A 26,391-nucleotide genomic window follows, 5' to 3' on the forward strand; every position below is an offset into this window, starting at 1 on the left:
GGATAGTCATTAACCATCTCTCACTTGCTTCGTAAATTACAGTAATTATTTGTGGATTTAGTGCAGATAATTGTCAGTCGATGAAAGCCCTTTAATATAATATCAAGTTACTGTGTAACAAGATGCAATTACTATGATACTAAAATACAAGGCGTTGTTAATACCATATGCAAGTATGCGCCTTGGCCGGAATTCAAGCCCACTTGACCGCGATCGCCGGGATCATATTCCACCTCGATGAGATGCGACTTACGATGATACATAGACAGAGATCTAGGTGCCTTAGTAATTACCAAATGAATAGACAAATTATTTTACAACACATTAAGTAAGAACTTTGATTATTAAAATCTATTGTCCGAATGTCACATAGACTCGATGAGTTTAAAAATGATTCTATTGTTATTGTTAACGATATGATGTCAAAAAATGGTAATAAAATGGTGAAATGCTGGTCATAAATTTTTATACTCATGTTGCATCCTAGATCTTTTGAACTAAGTAGCATTCATATGACAACCTCACTAAAGTTACTAAATTTTTTGTTACACAGAAAATGTGTTAAGAGCAGAACAAATGACTCCCTGGATTTGTGAAAATAGTATTACAAATATTCGATTTTTTATCAATTGCCTAATTTGAGTATCATCGAATTTATGAGGTTTTAACTCTTCCTGTTTTTTATTTTCAACTTTGGTCTCTTAATCCACTACAAGATAGAAGTTTTTGATGTACCTGGTTGTTTATCATTAGTATGGATAGGAGCCATGTGGCTGATTCTACGTAGATTCCAAGGCCATTGGGGGTCGTGAAGTATGACCATTTAATTCTATTGCCTAAATTTATTCGACTAATATTTACTACACATTTAAAAGTTGTCTTGGTGATTCACAGAATTTACGAACCATGGATTATAAGTTGCCTAGATTGTAGAAAATTGAATATATCATGTTTTAACTGTTCCTCCGTTCTCTCCTAACATTGGTCTCTTAAACCACTACAAGGTAGACAGCAGTTGTTGATGTTCCTGGTTGTTCATCATTAGCATGGGTAGAAATCGGGTAGCTGATCCTAAGTAAACCCTAAGATCATTGGAATCATTGAAATCGGGTAGCTGATCCCAAGTAAACCCTAAGATCATTGGAATCGTGAAGTATAACCATTTACTTCTATTTTCAGAATTTATATGACTAGTATTTCCTAAACAGAATTACAAGTTGTCTTGGTGAATCTGAGGTCTTTTCCAAACGATGGCTAAAAAAATTAGAGGATTTTTCGTTGACACCGGGTATAAAAACCCATGATTCATCTTAAATGCGCAATTTCAATTTAAAGTAGTTGAAAAACACTGTCTTTAGCAAGTTAGATATAGGTTTTTGGTATTTGTCGTAAAAATATTCGACACATGTGAACAAGACTATCTGTATGCTTACAGCGTCTGTGAGTCAAAGTAATACCAAGAACAGCAAATAAAGCCCTTAGTTATTTTTTAAACTGCAATAAGTGTAATGTGGGTAGTTCCCTAAAACCAACAGTTGTTATGGAAAAACGGAAGGTATATTTGAAATAATCTTACAATTCTGAGCAGGTTTTAAAAAAAGTTCGAGCATCAAATCAAAAGTGCCATTTCTGTCACGCAGTGTAATCTATTAAACCATGACAGGTTGGTCATTGTGTTACCATCTGAATACCAGGAAATAAGGAGAAGTTTGAGCACAACAGCTCATAGAACCAAAGTTCTGATTGCAGTTAACAAGGAGAATAAAAAAACAACTTGGAGGAGGAGAAGAAAAAAAAACAGTTTTACATGCTAAATTATGAATATTTCAAAAACTTCTACTCAGCTCTCTCTTTATAAAACAACAAACATTGACGAGGATGATCTTAACTGCGCGTTTATTATCCATAAGCGGTCGAATCGATATACCTGTTCGCCGATGCAAAAACTAAACAAGCGATGACGATCGACTATAAATTACACGTTCTCATTTTCATTTAATTTATTATCTATTCTATGAATATGCAAAGATGATTTCATGCCACCGAGAGCGTTTCGATTTTTACTCATCGGAAAAGTGAAATGATATCGACATTATTCGAATTGAGGAATTTGTCCTGAATAAAATAATAGAGGCAATCTATTGCGGTTCGAGAATCTAAATTGCCATATTTGAGAGAGCGCAGCATCTAATGATAATAAGTTTTGTGATGAATATAATAACCTGAATAAAACGCTTGTTTATAATTAACACACACACAGATTTATATATATATATATATATATATATATATATATACGTTCTATCGTTATAAATATTCAAAAAAGATCCTTCTACAATTATCCGTTAAAATAAATTTTCTTCGAATTGTAGTACAGTCGAGTTAAAAAAGTCTGTATTGTGTATAAAGTATTAATGTGGTCCGCAAGCATAGTTTTGAATTGTTTGGGATTTTTTTAATTATTTTTTTTTTTTAGTGAAGTTCTGGTTTGTTTCTTCTATGTAAAACAAATTACAATCGAGACAACTCATTTGATAAATGAGATTTCTAAGTCGTTCGATGTTATAAGATGTTTTGGTTTTGGTAAAAATAGTGCTAGTTGTTGTACTAACAAGTCGGAGTCCAGATTTATAAAAAAGTTTTTTCCAAGGAACATGCAGTTCTTTATTGTGTGGTATATTACTATCGGTATATTACTATACAAGTTAATTATACCGTGATAAATCAAAATTTAATGCGCCTGAATAAAAACAGCGCCAAATGTTGGTTATTGTTTTAATATACCAATATAAGCCAGATTCGTGTTGTACAGTAATAAATAAACTCATATGTGACCATTTAAATCGTATTAGTATTATATTCCCAGAATTTTGTTAATAGTTACATCGAAACCACACGCGATACAGAATCATCCCTTGACACATCAGACCATAATACGAGGGTAGGGGGTCCTCGAATGTGTAATGCGTTTCGCAATATTAAACCAATTTCTGCGTGAACGCCACCGCTAATGTCACTAACATCAGCATAAAGCAAAACGGGCCATCATAATAGCATCGGCGAAATTATATCTACATCATGTGTATATTCTGATATGAAATGTTGGCATAAAATAACGTCGAGGGTGATACTTGGGTTGACGATAAAAATTATAAGCATATGTTACCAAGGAAAGCCCTGGAATTGATATTTAGGGCGATGGGAAAAAGAAATATAAATTTACTCACCGAATTGCTGCTGAGAGGCTTCAGAAGAGGTCTCTGGGTTGGAGAAATTCTGTAACAAGAGAAAAAAAAATTAATTTATAACTGTATTATGAGAGGATCATTACAATATGTATATAGTAAATAATAAATTTTCAAAATGCATTAAGGATACTCTGTTCTATCAATGTAAATCAGGTGACTACGTTGTGACTCATGTAGAACTTCTTACCGACATGTTGATAAATATTTATTTAACATATCTAGCTAGCAAATATTATAACAAATAGAATATTTCTATGATACTAAATGTCAAATATCAATCGCCAAACTGTTAAATTTTATTATTGCTGATGGCGACAACTGTAACAATCGTAAAAAATATATATGCTGACGGAACTGCAACAACGCAATTATATTTCAAATCATGTTCATTTCCAATCAAATAATATTATGTCGTGATGAATTCGTAATGCTGAATTTTGTATTCATATCAATTGTGATAGCTGCGTTTTAAATCACTGTTTAATTGAAGTGTAGTTCTGTCAAATTTGCCCATCACACCGCGAAACTTTATAGCTATGTAACGAATATTTAACAATATTGCGAATTCAATTATGAACTTTACGTTCGCGAATAGCACATAAAAATTTCACAAATTGCACTCGAAATGTAATTAATTTCTATATGCGTTTATTAATTTGTAATAAAACCAATATAATTGTATTATAGATCGTATATGCTAATGTAATAGTTATATTGTGATAATGAAGAAAAATATGAACATTTGTCAGATATTTGCAAAAGTGTAAGCTAGCATATTTGTAGTATACATAGCTAATTATATATGGTAGTATGCATATGTTTTCTCAAAATCTTGATTTGTTTTAAGTAAAACTTCTTTAGGCGCGACTAAGGTGTAAATCCGTACAATTGCAACGGAAATGCCTTACGCCAGAACTGTACGTCATTCGCTTTCGATGAAATCATTTCTATACGGGTCGATTGTGATTAGTCGTCGTGTATGTGAATAGAGATCTGTCGTTGTAGGCGTACCGGCATCAACGTTATACGAGTACCGATATAAAAAGGAAATTAGCATAGATAGATAAACATTTTGAAGTTACATCGTAGTACAACTCTTGATTTAATAAAAAAAATGCCTCAATCAGAAGAATATTTTACCCAGTTTCTTGAAAATAATAAAACAAATTAAGCATTTGTGCCGTGAACGTAAGTTTATTGATTAGAAATAATTTCTATTTTATTCGTAGATTCTATAAATCTTTGAAGTTATTAAAATGGAAAATATTTTTAGGCATGATAGATATTACTACAAGAATGAGATTATATCGCCAGCAAAAAAGAAAAAAAATACAAGCAGTCAATTAATGTATGTTAATTTCAATTACATGAAGTTCTTCAAACACAATTACACGATGAGTGAAATTTTGAAAATAATAATTCTTTAGGCGTTGTTCAGCATAATCCACTGTGTGAACGAATATTATAGAATTTATTAATCAGCAATTTCTTTATTTCTCTAATGAAAGTTCCTTTCTAAATGCTAATTACAATGACAAACCGATCATGTCATATTTGAAGTATAGCATCAATGGTCGACACTACTGAATATGTGAATCACGAGTGTTACCATATTACTAATAAACATTATTCAAAATTGTTATATGATGTATTTATTTTTACTTAAATGCCATCTTGTACAGTATCCAATAAGTTTTACTTTAATCGTGTGTGAACCTAATTTGTAATTTTATAGTTGATCCTGTATACAATAGTGTACAAAGGATAACTAGTTTCCACAGTTTTTATTACGATACATGCATATAATCTTCATACTCTACGACAAAAACTTGAGATCAGCAAGAAAATTAAAGCTACGTTACATTCAGTAATGAGAGTTGAGTGAATTAAATGTGATCTACACAAAAACTAACCAGCCCAGTCAATTCCATTTGCATTCAACTTTTGATTGGCAACTTTCAGAGAGAGAAAATGGTACATAATCGCCTTTCTAGTGGAAATCTGGAACGAATCTGATCCATTCTAACATTGTATTAGGCCGATAAAATTATAACGCAATCAAGAACGTGACTCCGAAGCGCCAGGGAGAAGAAACGCACCGAAACGCCTTTTGCCAAACAGCCGCGGGTTAGATAGATACGAACACTAGATTACGTGGATATTTCATTATGACATTAAATGTGTTATCAGCAAAACTGAATGTATTAGGAAGTTTCTTAAATATTTCCAATGGCAAGAAAATTTTATAGATTAATTAAATTGTACTGACCAAGCGCTTCATGCAGAAAATATCTTTGACCTATTGCTAGAAACGATCACCTGATGTAGTTTTACTGGTAAAAATAACGAAACTCCCTGAAGTAACTGAATAGTTATTACAAATTATACTTAGGTTTAACACATTAATCGTCAAGATAATATTAAAAAAAAAATATACGGAGCAGTAACTTCATATATATATATATATATATATATATATATATATATATATATATATATATATATATTATTCATTCATACTATATAACAATCAGAGTTATTTAGAGACCCTATGAGTTAGTCATATAGATAGACTAATAGACTTTTATTATAGATTATAAAATATAGTTAATAATTTGTCAAGGAAACTTAATGTATCCAAATAATTAATAGCATCATAAGTATTTCTGAATTACGTAAGAATATTCAATATTTTTTTAAAATATCTAGCTCTAATTTATGTTCTTTTCTTGATTACGACATGAAATCATAAATTCATGGGGTGCATTTTACGCAGTTAAAATATTAACGATACCTGCAAAACGCTATCTTAATATAACAAATTTATATATTCCTACACAAACTTACGTCACAATTTTAGCAAAAGCGTCTAACATCTCATAAAATTGTGTACTTTAATGAAGTATCTACATATTATATAATGTAAAAGTAATTTTATGTTGCTTTCCCAATACCCGCTATGAATTCTATCAAAAACTTGTAAACTACTAAATATTATTCAAGCTAATTAATTTGCCATATTATTATTATGTATAATAAGTTAAATACAACTTATTACAACGGGCACTAAGATACAAAATATATGTTTATAGCAACTTTTTTTTCTTGGAAAGATATAATAACCAAAATAGAATTTTCGAAATATAATAGTAATAGTAAGATATGAAAAATAATGTGGATTTATACATATCGGTATAATTTTTAAAATATTAATATTTTAACTTTTAAAAACAAATAGAAAATATAGATGAATTAAAATTGAAAATAACGTTATAGCAACGAATTTAGAGCTCTAACAAGGTAACGAGTATTTTGTTCAAAATTATATATATATATATATATATATATATATATAATTAAAATTTAAAATACTACATAAATCCCAGCAAAAATAAATCGTGGTCAAATCATGACGCAATATTCGAATCTTGGGCCTTCATTACCAATATTGCGACCATATTAACTGGAGCTCGTTTTTAGATAGGTCGGCCAATATTTGTTTTATAAAAGTGTCAACAATATTGCAATGATAATTGTCTCTGTCAAACCCTTCAGTTTTATCTTTTTCATTCTTTAAACAGAGTTTTATGCAAATATTATCTTGCACTTTCGACAATAGTTGATAATTAAAATTAAGTCAATCATTTAATACATAAACGACTGAAATGATAATTAAATTAGAAACAATTTTGCAACCATCTGAAAACAACAACTAAAACTTCAGAAATAGGAATAAGAATAACAATTAAGAATTTTAAAATACAAAATCGTTAACAGTGTTTTTGAGATTGGCGAGATTGAAGTAGAATGAACTTTTGTTTTGAACTGACCCTGGTAGTTGTCTGACGGGGTTCTCTGATCTGTGGCAAATGAGATTGGGTGATTATCAAGTATGTTTATTTAGTCAAGTAACGTTATTTAGATGTTAATTTTGATAACCTAATGTTTTCTCTTATTAAATTACCAAATACTGTTCTAATCTATGATGCTTCAACATACAACGATTTAAGAGAGCACTTGAATGAGGAAGTATTAAAAGTTTTAGAAACACTGGTTAAACATCAATATTTTCCTTATCTTCCTCCGCTTTTCTGAAACGATGAAAGTTCAAATATGAACATAACACAGCGATCTAGAATTGTATTAAGAAACATAAGCCTCGATTGTGGAGACGTTCGGCTCGCAGATTGCACGGAACATTGTAATTGACAGGCGCAGATCGACGATAAATACGAACAACCATTACGGATTACAGCGGCCGTATAGTATCAAAATTTTGTAATACTCTTTCCTCTATATATCGGTTATTTCTTATGAAATCCAAAACTTGTAATATTTGCATAAAGGAATAGATGGATAGCTGCGAGCGCGTGGCGAAAGTCCGAGAAAAATCGTGGAGAGTCCGATACATGCAATATCAGATTTTCGAGTTACGAAAATGTGTAATGAATGGAAATGGTTGTATATGAGGCAAATGTGGCCTGAGGTATGGTTTAAAAATTTTATGTTTTCTGAACATGTTATTTATCGTAATGGGTATCTTAATGATAATGTGGTAACAGGTAAATTTGTGAAAGGTTTAGCAAAAATTAAAAAATTATGTGCTGATATTAACACTATGCCGTCCGGCGACACCACAGTGGTGTCGGGCGCGAACTAGCGCTCAACAGCCGGCGACACCACAGTGGTGTCATGAGCACAGTATCGTCCTTTGGCCAGTGGCAGAAATCTTTCCATCCTGTTGGTGTTTTAATTTAGATAAAAAAATGTTACACCCGTCAACTTTAGTAAGACCTAAAAATTTGTAATTTTTCGATAATATCCAGAATGGGCGGGGACAAGCAAAGTGATAAATTAGTACTACCGGCGCCAAGCGAATAAATTTTTACAAGACGTGCGGACGGCAAAGTGTTAAGAATTTTGTGTATCGACATATTCTCTGAATTATCTAGAGGTTCTTAAAATTTACAAATGTGATTTTCTATTCAACAAAAATCTAGACACATTAATGCTTCACAGAGCTCAACTTGTATGATTTAACACTTTTGCTACGAGATGAACTAAAAATCATAGTAAAATCAGAATGACCGATAGTATGATAGTAATAGATCTTGCAAGTAGAATCCACACAAAATGTGTCGTCCATGGACGACACCTGTAATGCAGATCCCGTACATGGACGACACTCGTAATCGACAGGATGTAGTCTATGGGCAACATTTCAGTTCAATTTCAGGGATAATTTCAGTTTAATTTTCTAAATAAAACTTTTTTTTTCATTATAGAAGTGTTCGGTCTTGGTGTGTGTGTGCTTTTTTTTAAAAAAAAAAATGTGTTTTTTACTCACTGAAACAGAATCAAACAAGCATTCGAAACGTATGGGAGACTTAATTTGAAAAAAATATAGTTATCCTTTCTGATAACTGGTTGTATATTTGTTTAAAAAAACTTTTATGTTTGTAATTATATCAAATACAATGTGAATTATTACATGTATATATCCGATTATTTTTAATGATTATTATTTGATTATAGACATTATAATTGTCATATAAAAGATTTTCAGAAAATTATTAAGCTTTAGCTTCTATGATAGCTAGTAATTTAGTTCGTAGAATTTATAAATTGAATATTTTCATTTCAAAATGTAGTATTCCAACAATTTCAGAAATTATAAATTAATTCATACCAGAGTTTTTACATTTATAAAATAAATTGAATAACATGAATAATAACATTGTAATAATGAGTGTAATTGATTTCAAATATTTTGAAGTTATGTAATAATTATAAAAAAATCATAGAGTTGGAATTGTTTCAGAATTATTGTTTACTGGTTATGATCAAGTTCCAAATCTAGAACATGGTCATTCAAAATTAAAAGTAATTTTGTTTTTATTTTTTTGTAAATATTGAATATAATTATTACCTTTTATATTTTTCTAAATTTCAATTATATTTTTTCTGTATAAATTTATGGGTTAACCCATCAAAATATCGATTCCTACAGTAAACCCCATAGTGATACGATTTCCCCAACCAAACCCAGGAGAAGTTCGGAGTCTTGTTCATTATTATGCAATTCAATTAAACAACATCAACAGCCTGAAACTAGTAAGTAATTTAGAGCTATATTCTGCACTATTATATAACACAAATTATTTTACATATTCATGGCGTCCGTCGGCAGAAACCAGTTGAAATGCTCAGAAGGACTTTTTTGTGACCCACTTGCCGCTGACATAGTCAGTCCATCGATTTATGGGAAGGAATGCTGCAAATGACCCGAACTGAATGTATGATTCTTATATAAAAGTTTGAATTACACTATAGCGAAATCTATGTTAATATACTCCATATTTGTGATTTAGATAAGTTTGATCGTTCAGGAATGGTAAATTATTATTTACTAACGCCATACAAAACTTGAACGAGCGATTTGCTACACATAGTATCTACTTAATGAACTAAATTATTTGTAATTTAATATTTTATAACGAATATATTAGATAGTTGCTTATATGATTATCATATCTAACTATATTATTATACAGCTATTAAAATATTACCCGAAACCACTACCTTCACAATTTAAAGAGATCTATTTGAACAAGAAATTAATTTAGTATCTTTTATACAAAATGAGCTTTCATTCTCGCAACGACAAATTTTATATTTTTTAAATAATTTCAATACATTTTAAAACTCTTCTATATGATTCTTTTAGAAATAAATTTTATTACTGACATTTTACTTTGTTTACTAGCAAAATTTTACTACAACGACTTTAGTTTTCCTTCATCAAGTTATAATACAAAAGACTCTGCTATAGAAATATAAAAAATACGTTCTGAATTTACAAAACTTATTACACAAAATTAAGTATTTATTAAAAATTCATGATAATAATTTTTTGCAGATTTAGAGATCAACTTCTAACAATTTTTTAATTAGTTAATATATACAAAATATGATTAACTTACTATTTTTCATTTTATTTAATTATTTGTTGTTCTATTCCGCATTCTCTATTTTAATATCAGCAGTCTTAAATAACTATACTCTATATATTATAACTATACTCAAATATATAAGATACTGTAAAAAAGCTGATATTGTTTTTATTTGAAATATCATTCTACACAAGACAATAGATGAAAGCAGGAAGTAAAGTCTGTATCTATTCTGAGAATCTGACATTTTAGAAATGATTCAGATAATTTTCTTATATTATGTCAATGATACTTATTCCGCCGTATAATTCTATATAATTTTCTGAAGAAACAGAGGTTGGGCTACTACCATTAAAATGACATTTGCGTTTGTATTGACATTTTCACGTATTAATGGCATTTCTAGAATCTCAGTAAAATAATTAGTTAACACAAGATATGTATATAATTAGTATAATATTTTCAATTTTTTTAATATCAATCAAGAATAATTAGTATTACCACATTTTATAATAAAAAAATAAAAATTATATTAAATATTTATTTATAACTAAAATTGCATCTAGTTAGTATTTATTGTAGTAAAAAGAGACAACTCGTACATAAAGTTAGCCAAAAATATAACAAATCAGTTCTAATATTGATATAATAACTTTTGATCGTCAATTTACGAAAGCAACAAATCGAAACTGACATTTAAGCCAATTAACTTTGGGTTGCATTGATCACATGGACAACTAATATTAATTGCCTTATTAATAATATTGTAGTTTATTTTAAACTTAAAATTAGAGTTAAGACAATTTATACATTTTCCTATTTCTGCCTTGCATTTTTTAATGCTCAACCGAACTATTTGAACTATAAGTATTATTTTTACATTATGCTTCTACATGTCCATAGGGTTGACATCAAGAACATTTGAAAATATTTAGGATTTTGACAATATGAGCCATATTGTCAGATGTATATAATCTACTATTCTGTTCTTTTCGCTTGTGTTCATTTATGTTCTAATTGTATATTTGTATTTATGAATGTGAATATTATTGTGATTGTTTAGAAACAATTATGAATATTTTGTAAGTAAAGACATTTGTATTATAACTTAGGACTTTGAAATAATTCAGAGTTACTTGCCTAATATTATACAAACTATTTCAAAAACACTCATTTTCATATATATAAAATAAATAAAATACGCTAGTGCAAGTGTGCATAACGAATCTTTTTCTCTGAAAGAATTCAAGTATAAAAATCTTATCAGTATTCTACTAATTCAGCAAAGGGCAACATCTCGAGCATTTCATCTCGCGACCTGATTTTCTGCCGTAATAAAACGCGCCAGGAAAGAAACGCCATATTTACATAACTCTAAGAAAATATATTCCGTGTTTTGCGTCTGTCGGAGAGGAGAGGAGATGTGTTTCCTCTTACGCAACAGAGGTTGGGCAGGTAAAAAAGAACTATCTAATGGCATATATAACAATGGCGAGTTGTGCATCATTCTTCACGAGCAAATTACTCTGCTCGTCTTCTCTAGTACTTCTTGTAATTAATTAATTCACGGCCTTGCAAATTGACAGAGGTTGGTAACCTTGTAAAAATAATCAATATCACAATCTGTGGAAGTAATGAAAAATTGAACTCTCCTATTTATTAATTTTATTGCGCAATTTCAAATTGGATAATATCTATCGTTTAGCCATTTATAAGTGGCTAAGTGTACTAGTTTGGAATGCCTATAAAAATCCTTCAGCAACAATTACAACAATCAAATATTTTTGTACTCCACAAAACTATCAAGTAGATGTTTGATCAATAATCAACTATCATATTAAAAAACTAAACATAAAACAAAGATCGGGTTGTATTTATCGGTTTTTAATGTATAAAAATGATATACGGAGTCGTAAAAATATTATGCACATTCAAAAAACAATTTGAGTTGTGCTGATATTTTGTACATATAAAGTACATACTCATATGCATTTTAAACAATTTTTGTATTATCAGAATTTACATAATTAAATTAACATTGAACGTGTTAGCAAATATTTTAAATTTGGTGAAAGGAGCTTCACAAGCACAATTTTTTAAATTTTTGTTTTTAGAATGATTTTTACTAAGCATATTTTATCTTGTTAAGAGTTCTCAGCCTCTGCAGAAGTGTTTCTATGGGTTGATAAATATATTTTTATGCTCAGGTTTTTTATTTGCTAGCATTGTTAATTTGTTCTCATCTCAGTGTGACAGAACACCATAAAATGTTGAAATATACGACAAAGCTCTGAAGAATAAAGAGAGATTGTTCTATATATGCAAATTTCTTGCAATTACTTGTTTTTCTTTCGTGCAATTTGAAATGAGATGTTGAATCATCAAGTATAATTATTGTGCAAAGAATTATTATGAATGAGTAGCGCACTTTCTTAATATTCATACTAATTTTATGCAAATATGCTAAGATGAATTGAGATTGTTCTTTGTGGATATAATATTTCTTTTGTGCTATTCACTATTTTCATTACTATCGTACGAAGTACATATTATAATATAATTAATATGAAAAAATATATTTGTTAAAACAGTTTTTGTGATATGCCTAATAAAAAACTAAAATTTTGATGTTGCACAAAGTCATTTAAACAAACTTTCACAAAAAGCGCAATTAATTGTACATAATAATTTTAATTTCAAAATTTAGTAAAGACAAAGAAAAGCATGTGATAATTAATACAAGATTAAGTTATAGATATAAATATAATTTATGAATTGATCTTGAGAATGAAGATGTAAAAGGGCATTAAAGAATGTAAAATATTTTGAACGTGTTTGCAACATATAACGTATAAAGCTTCAATAAAAGCAACTTGTCTTTTTACAATTGAAAAAAAGATCCATAAAATGGTTATTGGCAAAATATTACAATACCCAACTAATTTATTTTCAACTATCAAAGTTTTTCAAAAATAGATTTCTATTTCTAACACATCCGGCAGCATTGAAAATATAAATATGCGGTTTCTATATGCAATATACAAAAGAAACGTAATCAATTTTCTATTCATATTGCAATTTATTTTCATTCGCAAGTGCAACATGGAGGTGTCAAAACGACGCAATCGAACTGAAAGGTTTCTTTGTCAGATATTGTCTTTAATTGTGCAAGATGACAAAAAGAATAAAATTTCAAAATAATTAGCATCCATGGAATAAAGACTGATTGTAAACGCTTACAATCGACTTCTGATCGAAAGGCTATAGCTCTAACCACTAATTAATGGGAAGGCCCTATCAACTATTCATAGTGAAATATTTAATCCTAAGAAAATTGAATTACGTCTACATGTATTCAATGACAAATAGTTGCAAAGTGCAAAGCTCTGTGTTTTGCAACATCATTAGTTCCCATATCAAAGTTATTTTGACTATATATTTAAACTTACATATTTAGTGCTTCAAATGTCATACACAGTTACATTCGTGATATGAATTCTGTATATCTTATTACTTCCTTACAACGCCAAATTGCTCTGAGCGAACTTAGCGCGGAGGTTCGTATGACATGGAACTAACAAAAGTGCAAATGACGTCGGATTATATTCGCCGTGCTCGCTGAACATACAGATAATTATTTCGTATGATGTTACACAACTTATATGAAATTCTGTTATGTCGGGATCAATTATTATTTGTCATATGTCACCGGCAGAGCTTTAATTAATTAAAGTTGGGGCGTATAAATTAAAAAGCTCCTGAAAATAAAGTAGTTATAAAACTCTGGTAAAATGTAAATAGATATCAAAAGATAAATCAAATAGAAATTTGAGCTTATCACTATTTTATTCCCTTCTTAATTACTCCGCATTATTACATCATAAATATAAGTCTATATAAATTAATTTGAATCTCTTCCATATTACTCCAAATTATTTATTTTCATTTGATCCTCGAAATAAAAAAGAAAAAAATCAAATTTGATGGGGCTTTTGAGGCTCCGGCAAAATTGATGATAGCACTAGCTCTTTTTGCTGGTTTGGGCACGCTTACTAACTCAGACCACTGGTCTTCCACCGGCCTACCTATCTAGTACGCCAAGACCTTGTGTCACCGCGAGCTAGACGACAGTATCCCATCCACATGCAGAAAAATCTTAAGAGAAACATTCAACAATCTTATATTTTGGATGTTACAACAATGCAAATTACTATCCATTACTACTGAAAGTTTTCTACCAAGACTTCTAAAATCGTTCTTCTCATTCGAGTTTCGAAATAGAAGAAGTGCGCACGAAATCTCGGTTTCCTTTCTTCATTTATATTAATTGCAAAGCATTCAAATGCAGAATAGCTCCCTACGAGTCTCGGTATATCATTAATTAAAAGTGACTGAAAAGAAAACACAAAAGCAAAAAGAATCGTACCACTGTAGCACAGCGAGGTACTTATTTGTCAAGTGTGAAGAAAGAGATATATACTTTATATATAGGTAAATTTCAAATGTCGGAGAAACGTAGTGGGTTTCAGGGGTTTATAACCAGTTGAATGAGAGAAAATAATAATTGCATCAAAAATCAGTGATTGGGTAGTTTTGGACCATGAATAAAATTCATTACAAAATATATATCAAAATACCAGAAAACTTGGCTTATTACAAATAACGCTAAAGACTTTTAAACTACTAATCACTTTTACTAACTAATGGAATTTTGTACCAAATTAGTTTTGAATTATATAGAAAATAATTAATACATTAAAAATCATTAACTGTGTAGTTGTGGACTATGATTAAAATTAACTACAAAATATATATCAAAATACCACAAAACTTGGCGAATTACAAACAATGCTAAAGACTTTTAAACTACTAATTAGTGGAAGTATATACCAAATTAGATTTGAATTATTTTTTTTACAAGAGAATTAATAAATCAATTTTAAAATGCTTGTAAAATAAATGCTAATTATTAAAAATTACTCGAAATATGATCATTATTAAAATTGATCAGCCCAAATTCACTAAAAATATATATATCGAAAAATAGGGTATCAAAAAGCCTGATAAAAGAATTGCAAACATTGGTAAAGAATTTGTACCTAATAATAAATTCCAGTTTTCATCAAATTGGTCTATAATTATTATATTAATCTGCTAATGAAAATATAAAAAACATTATGTGCTTTAAAATTCCAGATTGCAGAAGAGTAAAATCTAGAGGCTCTCATATACAATTTCTCGAAATCAGATTATCAGGATAAACTCTATATGACACTAAAGTTGTCACTAAATTATGCATTGCCAATACCATTATGTACAATATTTTTAAATTATTTTGATTTTTGTTTATGAGATAAGATGAGATTGGTGCTTAGCTAAAAATCCAAATATCTTTTGACTCTTGACACCAGATGGTTCTTACGACGAGAAAAAATCGAATAATTGCAGGGAGAACCCTAAAAACAGCCCTTTTCTTTTTCACTTACAAACGTTAGTATTTTCATAATTTTGCCATCGGATACGGAATATTTACTCAAGTCAATGGAGCGTTTTTGGTCTGATTTTTTTTTACTGTGCTCCAATTCGTATGAAATTTTGAATTTAGGTTTATCTTACTCTCCAGTTCAAAACTGCAAATAATTTAGACTCCTTTGTCATTCCCCGAGGGGATGACATCTCTCAAAGTGGTGTAATTCTATTTTTTTTTTCAAAATAACGTAGGATATCGATGAAAGAACTGATTATAAGAAAAAAATGTTTTATGATGTTTTTCAAAAAAGCAAATGCTCATCATTTTATTTAAAGCAGTTGTACATTTAAGATCCATTTGGGTGGATGTATATACATTTCGGTATAGACTGCAGTGTAAAAAAACATAATAATTTCTAACTAATTGTTAAATATCAATATAGGTTATTAAAAAAAATTGAACTTTTGAATTGTGAACTGTGAAAATTGTAATTGTGAAATCTAGTTTAAAATAAAATAAAATACGAATTTAATTATTTCAAGTCTAATTTAACCTAAAATACTTATTTTTTAAAGGTTGAGCATCTCTTCACTAAAGTAAAGCGTGAGATGTAAATAAGAGTTGTGCAAAAGGCAGCTAATTGTCGAGGCGCATCGCGAACCAATTTCGAAATAGACATTTCGGCTTCGTAAAAATTATGCAGATTACTAAACCGCATAGAAACTATCTCTATCATCACATACTATCTCTATAATCATCTGAAATATTTTTTTGCAATCGCAAGCTGTTGCAAATTATTGACAAAAGGTATGGTAATTGATCCAAATTGATAAATATTTGGCTGTGGTCAGGGATTGGTTTCATAATATCATATTTTTAATTTTATTGATTTTGTTGGTTTCACTTTGGTATTTTATCACATAAATAGACATTTTTTTGTGATGAAAACAAATTGAGATTTGTAACGTTTTCAATATTTGTGCTCATACTGCTGTTCATCAAATATTATGATTGGTTGATGTGTTTTTTGTCAATTTATCTTCACAAATATCAAGATTTGATACCTATTGTTTATTTATTTTCGTACTATGTTATTATATTCAAGTATGTTTCAAAAATCACTAAATTTTAGGAAAAAAATTTAACTTTGCTTATGATTGATGGAGAAAGTGAAGAGTTGAGAAAAATTTAAGCAATTAAATTACTCGACATGTTATTAAATTATTTCACACTATGATTCCATTTAAATTGAATTCAGTAGCAATATAATCTCTTCAAAAACCTTTCCCAATATTAAATTAAATGATTGCATTTTATTAGCCGAAGATATTGTAATCGCTCTAGATTTAAGAATATTTCGTTGCGATAAACAAAATTAAATTACGTAATTTAATGCACATTATTGTAACACAAATCTGATTGAATGTAGTAATAAACGTAATTGTCAATCATTTCATTCAATAATTTTTTAATAATAGTCAATAGAGTTAATAGAATCAAAAAAGTTATGAAATTTGAATATATGTAAGTAGTAATATTTTGAATTATTGGCAATAAATTAAATTTGTTTGATATAAGCAGCCACAATGGGGGAATCACCTAATTATTTATTTATATAAATATTTAAAAAATTGCCCAATATTTTTGATACGAGTTGAAAATATGTGATTCAATCGAATTAAATTATTATAAAAATTAAATTTACTAGGATTAATCGAAAATCATCGAATGTTTCTAATAAATAAGGCACCACTGCAATATAGTTGGAAAAGCTTAACGTCTGAAGGAAAACAGAGTATTGTATTGAAGTAGAACTTATATAAGGAAAATAATTTATCTTGATTTGTCACTGTCAAAGAGAGTAATCCTGTTAGACCATATTGATTAATGCAGTCGGTTTATTTCAACAATTGCAGAGAAAATAGAACTATAATAAAACAAAAGGAGACTGACTAAACTTATCCCGCTGTTTTTAGTCCAGTGGCAGAATAACAATTAACTAAAGCAATAACTCAAGAATTTTACTTTCGAAAAAACAATAATTTAAATTGTGTTTGGTGGCACAGTTTACACAACCTCATTTTTAATGCATAACCATTCATGTTAATTATTCTAAATATGTATCTAAATATACTTTTTCCCATATTTATGCTGTTTTATTATTTACGTTTGCATAACCTTCCCAAAAAATAATGCTGTGAGCGATTCGCGTGTTAAAAACAATAATAGAACAATCATATTTATTAATTTAAATGGATAGTTTATCTTGAATGAAATCTGGATTTTTCAGGGATTTGTCAATGGATAATACGTAATTCATATTTTTTACATATTTTACCACGTAAGTACAATTTTACTACACTCTTTTATACAAAACCCATGATAACCTTAAAATTTTGTCCAGGACTATATTAGTATATAAAATTTATTGCTTAGGCCGAAATCGTTATTATTTCAATACTGTTCAATTTTTTATTATTGATAATATTTAGGATCAATTTAATTCAATTTTGAATTATTTAATATTTGAGTTAAAAAAAGTAAATAGTTTTTTTGTTTATTTAAATTAAAATATTTGAGTAACCGCAATGAGGACTTCGAGAAGAATTAAAATGAATATGGGATATCTTTGGCAGTTTTTATGAAAAACCGTAATGAAAAGTAACCAAATAATATATATATATATATATATATATTTATATATACATTAGGGTGGTCCTTATTATGGACATTTTCGAATTTCCTTGCTTCCAAGGGCTCAAATGGTTCCAAATTGATAAAAAGCAATTCTCTGAAAGCTTTAGCTCTTAATATTGTCTTTTAGATAGAGCGCAATTGAATCAAACTTGGAAATATTCTGCTCTATCTAAAAGACAATATTAAGAGCCAGAACTTTGAGAGAATTGTTTTTCATCAATTTGGAACCATTTGAGTCCTTGGGAGCAAGGACATTCGAAAATGTCCATATTAAGAACCACCCTATATATATATATATATATATATATATATATATATATATATATATATACAGATTTATATCTATTATTTAACAATTATATAATACGCCTATAAATAATATCTTTTACATTGATAATTTCAAGGTTAACTTTGTTAGAATTAATTTCCATATTCAATGTAATACATTATTATAATAAGTAAAACATGGTGTATATGTCTAATAACAGGTTTATCTACAAATAACATAATGCAAAAGCAATTGAACTTGATGTCAACATGAAGGCATATTTTAGATAATGTCTAATAAATCGATGTATATTATATTATTATGCATCTAGATAAGACTTTGGAGTAGCAATAAATAAAATGGATAAATTGCGCTGATTAATAGTATGATAAGTAATTGATTATTATACTGGATGATCAAGTTGTTTGAAGACAGATGTATGACTACGTCGAAGAGATTAAAAATAAATAATCAAAACAACTATTAATCATAATTCAAATATGTTTGATTTAAAAGGCATTCTTATCAACTACTTTTGATTACTGGTACATACAAAAATTTTCAATTATGCAAAAAAGTACTTAAATTCACTCGTATTTTAATGAAGTATTTGCCAAATTACTTATCCAGATAAATGATTTATTTGTTTTACTATATTATTCATGAGTTTTGGTTCTCCAAACATTTTTTACCTTTCATTAAACAATACTTGAACTTAATACATTTGAAAGGAAATATTTTGGAATTTCATTTATATTATTTTATAAAACATAAATGTGTAAAGATAGCAATATTATTTGTAATAAATTTATTTTTCCAGCGATTGTTGTATCCCCTATTTCAAATTGAGCAGATTAAATGAATATATTTAAATTAACGAAATGGTAACCGAGTGCAATATTTTACCAGATTAAGTCAGTAATTAAACTTGTTTACCATATCCTTCAAAATGTATTACATGTCTAATAAAATATGATTAAGATAGGCCAATGCCAATATGCAAGTAAGTTGTCGGGAATGCAAATCGCTTTCAGGTAAATTGCGGGTCACCGGCCAAGAATTTATCATGTGTGGTGTATGATCGTCTGATGATGTTTTATTAAATAATGAAAGGGCTAGTAAACCATATTGATAATTTATCAATGATTATTCAAGATATTAATTTAAATTTATCTTGAATTTTTTAAATATTAAATACGATTTCTCGAAGTATTAAAAATATTAAAATACTATTGTACAAATAGAAAAATACATCTGTAAAAAATAAAATACATCAATAATAAAGCAAATTTATTGATTTATAAATAATACTATAAGTCTGATTCAGAGAAGTTAAAACTGCTAAACCTGCCTTCCGAAAAATTTATTTGGTTCTTTTTGTCAATACGAGTAAAATAATTATCGAATAACATATAAGACGCTCTGTTTTCTCATAAACTGAATTACCATTTTTACCTCATTATCGAATCACCAATAGAAATCGAATGTTTTTTGAATCATTCGTATCGGTTGGTCCGCGATCTCAAAATCCTCGCCAAAAAATTGTATCCGCATATACATATACACCCACACATACACATACATGCACATACATAATTTTTTTCCATATGCTAGAATGTTCAGAAATCTCTGAAACGTAAAGATGTATAAAATGATTCATTTTCGATTTTTTGCGATTACTATAACTTATTCTACTAGAAGGTAGAAAAAAGCCATTTCGCGGTCAAAAATGATTATTAGTCATATACATATCAAACTATCAGATATTTTAGACAATTTAATAATAAATGCATTATTTGTTTACCCTATTATGGGTTCCGTACCAAGATTTATAATATTTAAACATTAGAAAGAATCTAAAACAGCTACGCATCGCTTCGAAAAATATCTGGGTTTTCAGAAAAATTTAAAACACAAAAATAAATCAATTTTTTCAAAAAAGACCAATTTTTTCGAAGAATTGAAAATTCTCAAGAATCGAATTTTCTCCGAAGTTTTCAAATAATTTCAAAGCAATTTTAAATTCAAAATTACGAAAGTTCCAGCAATTTGCCTTAAAGCACAGTGCCACGTTTAATTACTACTATTTTTCTTACTCCAAGCTTTTGAGCTTTTGAGTAATTGAACTTTGGAACCGTAACCCTAAAAAACGAGTAAACAAATGAAAACAATGCAAATTATAATATGTAGGGTAGAGTGGGGCTTATAGATCTGCTGGTGAAAAACTACCTTTAACTTTATATAACATTTAAGTAAACCTTATTTAATTAATCTATAAGATGTATATTTATTAACTTCCCGTAGGGCAAGTTATAGTAATCGCAAAAAAATCGAAAATGATAATATATATTTTTTACGTTTTAAAGGCTTCTGAATATTTTGGCATACTTTAGAAAAAATGGACGTATGTGTGTGTGTGTGTGTAATAAATAAGTATAAATTTTTCTTCAAAAAGTTTTTTTTTTTTTTAAAGTAAATTTTTGTCAAAAATTTATAGTTTCTCAAAAATCAATTTTTTCAGAGTAAATTTTTTTCAAAAATGTTACTTTTAAAAAAAAAAATGGTACGGAAAGTACCAGCAATTTTCCTTATGGCATGATGCCATGCGCCCCACTAATTCTTTTTTTAGTTCATATATTTTAGCATAGCAGCTCATAGAATGTAATTACTGTTTTGATTGCTGTATAATAATAAATGAATAAATAAAAAAAATTACAATATTCTGTTATAAATATTTTATCAGAAAGTTCTCTCTAAACTGTAGCACATTTACAAATCCATAAAATGTTTGAAAGAATCTATTCCCTCTTTTCAAAAGACAATTTATATCAATTACCCAAACTTCCCATATCCATTACCCACTAATCAGTCTAGCAATATATCATTTATCTCATCGTGTAATTTAATTCAATCCGTCGTACGTGTTTTGCAACGGCCACATACCAATTATCATCGAAATACAAACACAAAGGCGAAATAAATCCATTTGACGGTCAAGGCCCTCTCTCACTATCGTTTTCTCGCGGGCCGCACACGAAACGACCTTTCTTTCGTTCGCCAACTGGTTTCTCCGCCAATATTCGCGACTACGCTGTCACATGCACCCACACGTACGCACTGCCGCGTAATAGATGGGGATCGGGGAGGTAAATTAACACAGATAAAAGATCAGTATAATTTATAAATGATTCCGTTTTTTAATTATCATTTTTACAAAATAATAGTTACATTATTCAACCAACAAAATATAACTTTAGATTTTTTTCTTTTAAATTAGCAATCAATCAATAAGATACAAACAAAGGATACAAAACGTTACAAATAAATGCAAATAATAATAATTATAAGCAAACTAGCAAACCCGACGAACTCCGTTTCGCCACCAGATGGTTTCGTGAGAAAGATGAAAAATTTTTTTGTTCGTTTTATATTTGAAAAGGAAAAATTTGATTTTATTATACAACAGTAATGAATTTATTTCGGATTACAAAAATGAAGTGTTTTTTAGTTGAACTTCTCTAAGTAAATGGAAGTGAATCCGCAAATTATCCGTTTCATTGAAGTGCTTTCTGGTAAACCACATTTTTTATTTTTTGGTCTGACGTTAACACAAACAAAGCGGATGGTTTTCCAACTTGTGAACAGGCAACGTATAACTGCCCATGTGATAAACAATGATTTTCTAAATAATCTATTTGAAATTTATCCCGCAAACACTAAGCGATTGGCCTTGAGACTTGTTATTGCGAACGCAAGGCGAACTGGAAATTGCCATCGTTTGAAGTCAAACGGAAGACCAGTTGGAATCATTGGTATATCACCAAATCGCCAGCAATTTTTGATTGAATTGTGAAATTCAGTGCGTGTACATCATTATTCTTTGCGGCCAGAGTTACTCGTTGACTTAACCAAGCATAATTCTGATAATTCTCACTAATGTCATTACTCGAGTTTTTAATTGCGGGGCGTGAAATTCCAGCAGCTTGCATTAAGGCACGATGCCATGCACAACTAATTTTCTTAGCTATAAACCTTGCGGAGCCCGAGACCTTTCCAACGAATGCAAAATTGTCGAAATCGGTTCGTGCGTTCTGGAGTTATTTCGTCAGGAAGGAAAACCCGACTTATTTTTATATAGTTGTTATGATTATGATAATATATTAAATTAGAAACTCCCAACATAAAAATATATCAAATTTATTGACTATAAAAATATTACGATATCAAAAATATACATGACATGTCCCATTGTTTTTTACAAATCAAAACCAGCAGTGATATCCCCACACACTCCCTGCCCAGTGTTGATTTCACAGTTTAAAAAGAAAATACAGGGAAACACGTTATAAAAATGTGGTGGGAAAGCAGATTATAGCAGACCAGTGTTGTAATACTGGTCAATTACAAATTTCCATGTTTCGTCAGCAGATCCACCGTATATGGTGATTCGACCTGCCATCAACTCCATATTCTGCATAAGGTTCTGACTAAAAAAAACATGTGGAAAATTTCCTGTACCTCAATGTCGGTGAACTTCTAAGATTCAGCCTCGATCTAATTGGTATTAGTTATATCAGAATTACTTAATGTTTAAAATGCATAATTTATGGGTACAGTTTCCATTTCTGCAAGCGTTGCATTCGTATCTGATGATTTCCGATAAGAGAAAGAAGGTGACTCTTTATCCAAATCAGGATCATTGGTTTCTTTGACATAAGAGTCCAGAATTACAGAATCCAATAAATTATGTCAAATTTTGTTTTGACTCGTCGTTGTCACCGATAATGGGAGGTAGCATTATAAGACGATTTGTTGAGTTAACAGAGAAAGAGAGGTTGAATTGCATTCCAATAAAAAGTTCAGGCTCCAAATAATTTTTTTTTGTCAGCAATAAATACTGAGGTCTGGGTATACCAAAATGAGTAACCTCGGAAGTCTGATCCAGATAGTAAGTGCGTTAACTATGATGGATTGGACTGGACGTACCTTATAGGTCGTCTCTGAAGACCAGTGATTATGGTGCTGCGTCAAAATCAATTTTTCTTAAATCCTCGAAAAATGAAACTCCTTTTTTTTGTCTTCATCTCCATCGTCGTGAGTCACCAATGTGGGAGTTGTTATGATTATGATAATATATTAAATTAGAAACTCCCAACATAAAAAATATATCAAATTTATTGACTATAAAAATATTTCGATATCAAAAATATACATGACATGGTTTTTTTACAAATCAAAACCAGCCTGCTTGATCTCCCCACATATATATATAGAAGAAGAAGATAATCTATGTGAAATTATTTAAAACAATTGTTGATTATTTTTATTACTCGAATTTTTAATTACGGTGCATGAAGTTCCAGCAAATTGCATTAGGGCATGATGCCATGCAACACTAATTTTCTTAGCTATAAACCTTGCGAAGCCCGAGACCTTTCCAACGAATGCAAAATTGCCGAAATAAAGATACCTATTTGCTGCATCTGATATAATATAGCAAATAATAAATAAAATATACAAATTGTACTCGAGTAAGCATCTGTTTATGTAAATATTTAAAATTCCTGACTTCACTTCTCTATTACATAAAATTTAACCAGAAACCATCTTACGTTATTCGCATGTAATATATTAATCAAATAATGCAAAACCAAGCTCCATCAAAACTTTCTACATATTTTAGCATGGCTTATCCCATCGCAAAGATAAGCAAATATTGCTTATTGATTTGCAATGTTTCCTTATTTTATTTGCAGTGCTATTAAATAGTACGAAGTCAATTATGACTTGCGGTTTTATAAGCTTTCCCTACGAAACCATAGAAAGTGAAACAGCCGCATCCGCGAGCAAAGATTATCATCAAGTGTTTACCTTTACAAGCCAACGATAATGAATAAGAAGGTTAATAAAATATGTATTTATTGCACAAGTGTTTATTGAAGACGTGAAATATAAATCAAACACATAATACAATCGGAACTAATCATAAAAACATTTATCCTAGCACAATATTGAAGAAATGCAAAGTTTATCAATGTACATTAACCCTTTTGCTACGAATGTCATCCATGGACGACATCCACTCGGATATGTGTGTATATGAGTGTCGTCTATAAATGACGTGTTCTGTGTCGGTCTTTACTTCGATTTTTATTCATTTGAGTTAACCTGTTTAACCCTTTTCACTCGGATGGCGCCGGCAAAATTCATATAAATCACGAAAAAGCGAATAAAATAGATTACTTTTAATTTTTAGTTTATTAGAAATGTAACTTTTGACAAGAATATAAAATATGTTCATTGACTCTCGAGTTTATCAAATTCAGATATCGAACCTATACAATTAGTAACAATTAACAAACAATAATATAATCAACAAAGATCCAATTCAATAGCAGAACTTTCCTCATCAAGACAAACCAAATCCATCAATATCATTAACAAGACTCTCGCTCCCAGTTTGTAATTAATTACACTAGTATCACCATAATTTCGTTTGTATTAATTCTACAATTGTTACACAATCGAAATGACCATACCAGATTATTAGTTCTGAGATACATTTATTAATTTCTCTATCATCAATATAGAAAGGAAAAGTTGCATAACGGATACATTAAAAATATTTTTTGATGAAGTGAATTTTAATTTACAAGTTACATAAAACCGTTTTGTTTTGCTTTGTTTTTGCTAAAGAAAAATCGAATCCAAATAAGAAATAAAACAAAACAGCTTTATACTGTTAAACGTGATGCTCTCATCTATTCTTGAACAGCAGTATTACGCTTGAGAAATTTATTACCAGTCATGGAGGATATGGAGTGGAGATTTATAGGACCAATTGCAATCGACCTGTATCGCATCTTACTTGCTCCTATAAATATACGAGCAATTTCTTCATTCGTGCAATCTTGGATTTAGTGCTTTTCACTGAGTTATCAAAGAGAAAGATATATTTTATATTTATAAATAGAATGTTTAATAAATATGCAGATGATCAATTTTAGAGAAAAAAAACTGCTATAATATAAAAATAGAAAAACTCATATATTAGTCCGGTCAATTTATGCATTCAAAGGTTATAAAAATTCATAATGCTCTATAATTTGGTATAATTGATTAAAATACAATTATAGAAGAAATAATAAAAGTCCTCATCGTTCCGATGCGAGCTAAAAGATTGGTACAAGGTCAAAGGACAAAAAATGAATATTTCGCGATTTTCATCTTAATGTTAGTATTGAGCGCGGAGCCAGCCACACATCAACCTCGAATATTTCAGAAACTATTGAATGTTCCAACTTTAAATTTTGGTCACAATCTTGGCAAAATATAGTCCCAATGTGCGTCAAGTTTCATCAAAATCTCAAAACGCATTTTTGAGAACATACCATCTGTTTAAATATTAGTATTGAGCGCGGAGCCAGCCACCCATCAGCCTTACATATCTCAGAAACTATTGGATGTTCCAACTTTAAATTTTGGTCACAAACTTGGCAAAGTATAGTCACAATGTGTGTCAAGTTTCATCAAAATCGAATTATGCATTTTTGAAAACGTACAGTCTGTTTCAATACTAGTATTGAGAGCGGAGCCAGCCACCCATCAACCTCGCATATCTTAAAAACTATTGAACGATTCAACTTTAAATTTGTGTCAAATATTTAGTAAAGTGTAGTTACAATGTATGTCATGTTTCATCGAAATCGAATTATGCATTTTTGAAAACGTACAGTCGGTTTCAATACTAGTATT

The 26,391-nt window shown here is 29.4% G+C and overlaps 1 protein-coding gene across 1 annotated transcript in view; it reads right to left on the reverse strand.

The window, feature by feature from the left end:
- LOC113370932 overlaps positions 1-26,391 on the reverse strand; it is a 244,730-nt gene that overhangs the window by 158,867 nt on the left and 59,472 nt on the right. The window contains exon 3 of the mRNA XM_026611602.1: positions 3,228-3,276. Coding sequence (XP_026467387.1) covers positions 3,228-3,276 — 49 coding nt within the window. The remainder of the gene's footprint in view (positions 1-3,227; positions 3,277-26,391) is intronic.

The sequence above is a fragment of the Ctenocephalides felis genome, unplaced genomic scaffold, assembly GCF_003426905.1.
Source record: "Ctenocephalides felis isolate EL2017-DRISC unplaced genomic scaffold, ASM342690v1 CF-g0.4_SCAFFOLD_01492, whole genome shotgun sequence".
Taxonomy (NCBI): domain Eukaryota; kingdom Metazoa; phylum Arthropoda; class Insecta; order Siphonaptera; family Pulicidae; genus Ctenocephalides; species Ctenocephalides felis.